The sequence below is a fragment of the Opisthorchis viverrini genome (genome assembly GCF_000715545.1).
Source record: "Opisthorchis viverrini unplaced genomic scaffold opera_v5_104, whole genome shotgun sequence".
In the NCBI taxonomy this organism is placed as follows: Eukaryota; Metazoa; Platyhelminthes; class Trematoda; order Opisthorchiida; family Opisthorchiidae; genus Opisthorchis; species Opisthorchis viverrini.
The window spans coordinates 513,242-522,187 of record NW_008751762.1 but is presented as its reverse complement, the minus strand read 5'-3'; the positions used below and the strand labels follow the sequence as shown (position 1 = coordinate 522,187).

The 8,946-nt window shown below is 44.4% G+C and overlaps 2 protein-coding genes across 2 annotated transcripts in view; one reads left to right on the top strand and one right to left on the bottom strand.

Moving 5' to 3' along the window:
• The window catches only part of T265_05555 (hypothetical protein), a gene marked incomplete at both ends in the record, with an annotated part of 39,764 nt that extends 36,660 nt beyond the window's left edge, over positions 1-3,104 (top strand). Inside the window, 2 exons of the mRNA XM_009170596.1 lie at positions 699-1,180; positions 2,268-3,104. Of these exons, the coding sequence (XP_009168860.1) occupies positions 699-1,180; positions 2,268-2,776 (991 nt within the window). The remainder of the gene's footprint in view (positions 1-698; positions 1,181-2,267) is intronic.
• The window catches only part of T265_05553 (hypothetical protein), a gene marked incomplete at both ends in the record, with an annotated part of 21,234 nt that overhangs the window by 219 nt on the left and 12,069 nt on the right, over positions 1-8,946 (bottom strand). The gene's annotated exons all lie outside the window — the stretch shown is intronic.

The window sequence follows — 8,946 nt, the reverse complement described above, 5'->3', positions numbered from 1 at the left end:
TATATATATATATATATATATATATATATATATGAAAAAAAGAAAGCGTTCAGCTGTAGCACCCTTCCGGTGCCTAGCTGGCATGCCACCCGAAGGAAGCACGAGCGCTGGGATACTGCCAGGTTGCCCAGGTTCCCGTTTACTTGTGCAATAGATATTAAGCTGTAAGCTCCCATGGGAACGCGTCTTGCAGTGCAAAACAGGCAATACTAATCATTGACGATAAGATGGGCAAGACGAAGTAGGTAAACAAAAGCACAATTTGTGACGGAGTTGTAAGCTGGTTTGAACGACGGATGAATTGGACCAACAATATGTGAGGCATTTTGCGTCTGCCGCCACATTCCTCAACTCCGCTTGGAGACCACAACACTGCAATAGGTCGCACGTGAGTTTGCGAGAACACCGAGTGAGCCTTCAAGCAGGTATATTCTATCCTGCTCAGTGGAAAAACTCTGGAAAAACTTGAGGTCCGCCAGTTTTTTTGTTGGAGGATGTAAATCATCCCCCCATGAAGTCAACGCCCCCTTTGTGGAGAAAAAAAGTTGGTACAAAGTCATGGGAATGATTTCCAGTGCTTTGAAGTGTACAGATCGAGTCACACAGATAGCATGGCGCAGCTTTTCATTCATTTTTTCTCCCTGGTTTATCACCGCCTAGTTGTGCAGTTAGCTCATCATCTCCGTTTTCCTTTTCAGGTGTGCCCCGTTAATCCCCGAAGGCTCCAATGATTCGGCAGAACACGATCACCTTTGGTCGTCTGCTGACGAACATACAGCCCTGTCAACACCACCGTCCGCTCACACACCTTGTTCTAAGTCTCCACCTCACATCCAACATACTCTAGAATTCGATGAGTTAATTGTAGAAAATAAAGAGGAAGGTGAGATTGCCGATGAAGAAGATGAGCAAGACGAGGATTTGCTTCGCCAGTCTCACCAAATTGCTGCGCAGAGGCAGTGGTCTCGATCCCCCAAGGTATTGGACCGACGACCCCCACCATTGAGTCACTCAGGGAGTATGGACGTTGATGTCAGGGAACATAGACCGTCGACTCGGATGATTAAACTCAAATCGGGTTATCCAGATATGGAAGCTGTTCGTCGACGAAAGCGTGCTCACAGTCCACAAGCTCGAACTCGATCTCCGAGTTCCGTTCATCAGTCACTATCCGGTCAAGGTAGGTACTTACCTTACTGTTCTGTTGCTAACGCCCCTATAAGTTCAAACCTTTAAACGGCATAATGCATTCTGTTCGTGGACATCCTTCTCACTCTCAACATAAACAATGACGTCAATATTGACATTTCCGCCTCAAAGCCGTGCAACAACATTGTCTACTTAGGCTTTGGATGAGGAGGATTCCTGATGCTGGTCTGCCACAAGTATTCTGAGGTTCCCACATCTTCAACCATTTAATTGGTTAATTCGGAAAGGAACTGATACCACGAATACCAGTTACATCGATTGACAGTTGTTGTTGTTGACAGTTTTTCTTTAAGATGCGCCGGCTTTATTTGGGGTATTCCGAAAGAACCTAAAGCTTGTCGCGCCTTCCATGAAACGTCTAAATTTATTGTTAAACTACAGTAGAGCCCAACTGACGATCAATCGCGAAATCGAATTCGACAGTAGTGTGGAGATTTTGGCTGCCCGTCGCCTCCTACATGCGTGCGCAACCTACCGAGGTTTGTCGAATGTTTGGTTGGCGAACCCGATTTCGCCAAGCCTGACTCTCTACCCACACTCGTTTCTAAGCCAACACGTTGTTTGATTAATCTCAGGCTGTCTGAATGTGTCACATCCCCAAGTAAAGCCGACGTAAAATGCACTTTGAATCGCCTCACTCAGCTGCACCGGCGCACCGTTTTACCCGAGCGACAGATGGATGGGGCTCCTGTATGTCACTCACCCTCTTTCCGGAGGAGAGAGCACCATTGATAGCTCTGCGCAGTAGTGCCCGCGCCATATGTAGGTGTATACGTGGGTAGAGCCACGTGGCGACCGGAAAACTGATCTAATGGCCGGGATTTTATGCAGCCGCGCAGAGCATTGCATTAGACTGCAATTTTTTTCGGCGATCATCTCAAACATCCCTCAATGGAGCAGCGGTTAGCTCTAACTTCTCAATAATATCGTGGAATTATTAAACGCATTGTGTTGCGCTCTTTAGTAGTTGCCTGTGTGTTTCTGCACTCCATCTTCGGGGTCACTATTTGCTAAAATTTTCGATTGTACGTTGTAGTCGCTCTTCCATCTGTCCTCAGATCGTGGTCGTACACCTCCTTCGCCACCAATGAGCGCTGGACAGTCTGGAAGCTCCCACCCAAGATCTACACTTTCCAGATCACAATCTGCCAAGAAGCAGCGTGTACTTCCCGGAACGAACCACTCCACTCGAGCGTCTGATCCCTGCGTCGCGGAGCGCGCTCCTTCGATCCACCGATGGCCTAGTTGCACCAGGGATAGGTCAAGATCATTCAGCCCACCTGATTCCTTAACGCGATCCCGTTTAGTTCCCCGAACTTCTGATTCAAAGCGTTCTGATTACCGGTATCCTGTCGATTCCAGACAGATACCCCACCCACGACGCGTCTCGACCCGGGACCTCTCTCCTCCAAGGTCGCGTCATTCCATCAATTCGCGTTTCGATCGGGACCGCCGATTTCCTCGCCGTATTGTATCTTCACCGTCCAACCACACCTACCGACGGTCTTTGGCTTGTCCACCAAGATCAGTGCCAAACACGGGTCGAATACAACGCCGTAAATTTTGATTCAGTACAATGACAGTGCCTACACCTGCGTTCTGTTAACAGTGGTTTGGTAGTTTTTGTCCATTCGACACCAAAGCTATCGTTCTTTTGGGTTCATTGTTGGATGTTCAGATTATTCCACCCCCTTCAGCCGGCTGTTCTTCGTCTCCTCTTCATTGCACCCATTTTGCATACCGGAGGAACTGTCGGCTATCATGTAGAATTCTGATAGAGAACCATACATTCCCTTTCTTTTTTTGACTTGCTTTTCGTCCTCGTTTTGGTTTTTCACTTTATCACTTTTGTACAGTCCATTTAACCAATTGGTCTGCCGATAAAATTATCTCGCCTTTGTTACATGCACTTGTTTTGATTTTTTTAGTTCCCGGTAAAATATTAGCTATCAAATGTTCATTGATCCAACGGTACGACTAATTATTCCCTTAAGATGTTTTGCTCTGTAGTTAAGCCAGTCTAGGTCTGTACTTTTTAACCGCTCTGCAGTCAGGCACTCCCCTTACCAGTCGCCAACCAAGGGCTCCTCACAACTTGGGGATGATTGTCACCACATTGGTTGTCAATCTGTCCTCCGCACATTGATAGCGTCTTTTCGAATGGTAAAGAAATCCTTCCAAGCCAAAGACCTACAGTCACCCGATCAACAATCCAATGTTATCAAATGAAAAAGTACTATCGGTAGAGGAACATTTTCCCGACTCCCAAGATTCAATATTTCACGAATTCCAAGGACGGACAGCTGGTACAGCCAACTGGCCACAACAATATAGCCCATCTTACCTGTGTGAGTCGACCGGAATTGGCTGGGTTCCTTAGAAATATGACATCTAGCCTCATCTGTATTGAGGTTGCTGCGTCATTTTTTTGAAAGACCATAACATTTTGAGGGGTATTAGATTAGGATCGCGGATCGTCTAAGATGAACGAACTTCCTCTGTCATGGCGTTCGGATGTTCGTTATCTGAGTGTATCCCGCATCCATCCACATCGGTACTGGATCCTAAATGTCACTTACAGGGCTTACCTCATGTTAGGTTTGCTTCTGGAAATCTCTCATAGGTCAGAAGATGCCTGAATAAGTTGCATTCTCCGGAAAACATTGGTTCCATTTTACCGTTCGCAGGATAGGGCCAAAGAGGCGCACGGGTGGTCTAACAACCGGACTATGGAGCATGTGTTTTTTATTGTCTGCTAGGTGGCACTTGTTTACCATAGGACAGCTATGGCATGTTTTATTTTAGACGTTCATCTTACGTTTTGTGTTTCTGCTAAAAATGCTGACAGGAATTCAGACTGATTTGCGGACCGAGACATTTCCGTGATTTGAATTGGAAAAAGTGCGTGACATTGGGTTAGAATAGGACTGGGTAGTTTCTACGAAATAGCAGCAAAGGAATAACCTTGGCCCGCGTATCATATAAACATAATTAGTTAAACTTCGTGCACCACCACACCAAATTTTAATGGTTCATGAAACAGGTCACCGGTTCTGAGAAACCAGAATTTAGCCGCCACTAGAAACAGACTCTCTGCGACTTTGGATGATACGAATGGGACCGTAGTCATTAAGAACCTTGCTGAGGCACAGTTTGTCGAGTATTATCGCTCCTCGGTTGAACGGTGGTGGAGTGAAAGCCATGCTGTCGCTACAGAAATGTGACACACAACAGCTTGAAAGGTACATGGGTTGCAACCCCACAAGTTCTTTCGTTCTCCAGTCCATAAGAAGTGTTTAGGACTCCTGCGGATAATCTATGGTCAGGAGTTACTGTTGGGCATTCGTTGCCAGAGCTTTGAACAGGGGTAGACTAACGGTGTAAATCTTGTCACATTTTTAATGCTATCTGTCGGAAAAATCTTTCGTACTCAGCTCAGCAGTGTAGAATAAGTCAAAATGCATCATTTTTCCCATCTTCATTCACTCAAGTGCATGAAACAGGAATCCGTGAGTTGAATAGGTGTGGACAACAATCAGGTGTAACGCAGCGACTCTCCGCAGCGGAATCTCAGAGCCTCATCAACCTCAATCATAACACGGCTATGATTGACCAGTCGGATTCTACTTGCACCATTTTCGTGCTCGCGGTCGAGTGCACACATCTTATGACATCATGCCACAAACTCATTCCAGTCGATTTGAACCGGAAACTGCATTTATTGATACTATTTATTACCGGCACGCAAGAATCACACTTGCGTTTTGCAAAATATCAGCTAACCTGTATAGCTCCAAACGTTCATTTCTACTGATCGCTTGAATTCCCCGAAAAAGTGTACACTCCACGCGGTCGGAAAAATCTCCAAAGCCGATTAATATAGAGTTCCTCTGGCTACCGAAGCTGGCTAAATTAGACGCTATTAGATACCTTTTGGTACCAACGGAGATGATATCCGTCACGTTATGAATTGGTCTTATCCGATACTCCACCCTGCTTCCTTAAGTTAACCAATCCATTCGATGTCCTATGAACTAGTTTCCTGCCAGAACGAGACATAGTAGAGAGAGTACCTCTGTACCTTCAAGCGCGCGAGATTTATGCTGGGCCCCAGCTTATATATTATACGCTAAAATTCGTCATCGGAGATGGTTGTGGGATCGAACACAGAGAACAACCAACTTGGAGAACCGATTCACCGAATAATTCATGGTAACGGTCACAGGTTGATTTTCTTGCTTCAGACTCCTGAAAATAGCCGCATGAAATTACGGTCAAATCAAGAAAAATGCTTCGGCTACTGATTCAAAATGTCTCACGTCAATCAGGTTATTTGTTTCACTGGAAAATCACCGGCGTATCGATGTTTTTAGAACAGAAATGAATTAGGTGTATGCACTCAATTGCCAATGAGAAAGAGGCACCCTGCTAGTGGGGTGTCCCATCAAACAGCTAGAAGCCCGGGTGGCAAGACATTTACGTTTAGAAAATTTTTCATCTGTTACAGTTGTAGGTCAATAAGTTATGGGTAACAGACTCACGGGAAATGTGATGGCTACACTGAATGAAATAAAATCTGGAATGTGAGTTGGTTTGTGGCCATTTCCAAGTTGGTCGAACACTAGATCAATCGCTTTTTCGCACGGAGGCATGGTTGTTCAGGTCTTTGCAGAGATCTAGAAGTCTCGAGATTTTGTCACTTGAACTCGTAGCGAAAAGCAAGTGCGGTGAAGACGACTATTTAAAATGGATGACCTGAGGATTGCGTTACGTTAAAAAATACATCGAAGTTTCAAGCGAAAATGAACATTGGAGATAAGGGGGGGATTTTAAGATTCCGCCATTTTAAAGGCGGTCGTATTTGGAACCACAAAATGAGTTCCGCTTTAATTCTCACCTGTAAAAAGCCTGAGTCCCTCTAGCCTTGAAAATCCCAGAGGTGCATGCCAAAATGTGCCCAAAAATTTTAGTGATCACTTGGTTGCACATGTTTATTTGAGTTCATTTAAAGTTGCGGTGACATATATTAGTAAAACATATGGGTGTCTCTCCAAAGGTACACCTGGGTTTGCACCATTCTTTCAACACGGTGGAAAAACGTCGATATATCTTGCCGCACGATCTCGATTGCAAAACTTATTCTTAGGGTAGGCCATCTGGTTAACTCTGCTCACTCTTTCACCAAAAAGTAACGCAAATTACTCAGGAGAATTATGGCGTAACGCAAATGGATGTTGCTTAGATCACACAAACCTCAATCGAGTTCACAAAAGGTGTTAACGTAGAGTGCTCAACCAACTTGGAACTAAGGAAAAGCCACATTTCAGAGCACTACGTCTACCAGGATCTCATCATCAGTCAAATAAAAGCACATTTCGGCCGAAAATCTCTTCCGTGTTATCTGACTTGGAAAACAGCATAGGAGAATCGAAGATGTATGTTTTTCCCTCGCATGCTAACACTTATCCAGGGGAAGTTTGCGACAAGAAGAACATAAACAGTCATACAAAAGACATCCGTGTTTTTTAAGAAAACAGGAGGATGAAAGCAGTCAAGTATGGAAAGGAAATTGTGTCAACGCAACCGAATCTCAAAATTAAATTCGCTGGTTGGTAACGGATGTGAGCACGCTCATTAAGCAGGCGGCTGAAGTAAGTGTTTTTACTGCTTTGTGCACAGTATAGTTGAAATGCCTGTTGAATACTTCACAAGCTCTATATGTGGTAGTCAAAGGGCAAGACAAAATGTTTAACGGTCATGTTCACTTGGTTAGTGAAATCCTCTGCTTTCTGCTGAGAAAGTGGTCATTATTGCAATAACTTTTTGGTTACTGGCTGTTTGGAACAAACGTACACGTGCATGAATAGTTAACAAGCTGTCTTGTTGGAACAGCGGCATCGAATACAGGATTAGGTATCTCTTGCCGTGGACTGCTCCTAATGGGAGATCTCCGTCTAGTTGAATTGAAACCTCCATAAGGACAGAATCTCACGAGAATGATTGTGCCAAAACATTGGATAGTTTAGAAAGCTCCATGTATGGTTGTCCCTATCAGAAAAGACCATCCACCAGAAGAAACTACTTTCAGCAGGTCTACTGAGTTAAGATCTAGAAAGAGGCTGTCTTTCTGATCGGGTTATAGAACAGTTTCTGAAGCAAATTCTGACAGAAATCCAACTTACAGGGGATAAAAATTTACCAGCTCAATTCACCGATGTACAGCCGACCTACTACAATGTCATCCAGAGCTATAATCCTGTCGGTCAAAACCCACATGGTTTTTATTAGAGTTTCTAACTCTGGGTCATTTGTGAGCATCTTTAGGACAGATGATCACAGTTGTCGTATGTACACAAACTTTAGGTGATGTGAGTGACTTAGTCTCAGGGCAGTGCTTGTTACTTATATCACTTTAGTCGCAGGTTGACCAGTTTAAAAAAGATCGGTAGTTTCAATTGCGCATCGGTCATTTTTGTAATTAACGCATATCTTAGGTAAACTGAGTGGTTGCGTTTTCAAATCCAGTTTACACTACGCCTATCACAAGCTTTTTTCGATAGCGACAGTTTCCTCTACAGTAACTTTCCCACGTCACAAACGTATTGTCAGCATTGGACTCACCTTATCACCTAGCCTGTGATCAATTTACGGTTGCTTCATCATGTTCCATTGGTTTACTGTCATAAACATTGCGATACACGTGGATGATTTGTGCCTACCCACCGTATTCGGAACTTTTTGCCTCAGAACTGCACAATATGCCCAGGTTTATCGCCGTCTACTTGTAGCTTGATTAAGCATGGTTATTTTGGACAGTTTGACAGGGTGTTGGATCACGACATATGCAGCCATAAAAAAATCTCAAAGGGACATTGTGCTTAGGTTGTCAGTACATGGAATAATTGATGATAGTTTAGCTTGTGTAAATCTTTTAGAGATTTGGTGTGCTATATAGATGTCCTGATTTCTGTGCTGGGCAGTTTGGTTGCAAACACTTTGTCGACTGAGGTGATTTTTCAGTGCTTATTAAGTGGACTGTGTATCATGGATAGTCGGTGTGCGAGCGCTGAACAATCCTGAGCTTGTGCCTATGTATGTCTTATTGATGTGGTGTGTAAACTCCTTTTCTGATTGTCTGCTTGCATGGTCCGCACAATTGTTTCGCGTCCTCATAAACTTCGAGTGTAACTCCCCAGACTCATGTCGCCCGTCCATGGATACCACTTTCGTCACCTAATCCCCTTGTTTAAATATGCTGTCAGATTAATTTTGTGCCCATTTTCCAGTGGCGATGCATAGACAAGAGCAATTTATCTGTGTCAGAGTTTTAGGAATTTGCTACTTATTATGCACTTCTGAGAAGGGTGGGATATCCATGACCAACACTATCCTTGAACCAGCAGTATCTTTTTTTGAGGCGCTTGGGACCACCTGGCTTCAGAAGTGGATAAGTCTTGACCTGTGTTATTTAGTGCGCTGAGCCTACAGTCTGCTGCGCACCATCAGAATGTGCAAGGATGAGTAAAAGGAAACCTGGCATGCTACTGAGGATCCCTCCTTTCTCACACTTTCACGTTATTCAACTTTCACCCTCTTCTACCCGAATTTGAATACTTCCTCCTCAGGTCCCAGCCCTAGGACTGACCGTTTTGCTCGCCCTGCATCACACTCAGCTGCAGCTTCTGCACGTCCGAGTTCAGTTACAACCCTAAACACTTCGAAGTCTGTTTTCAAACC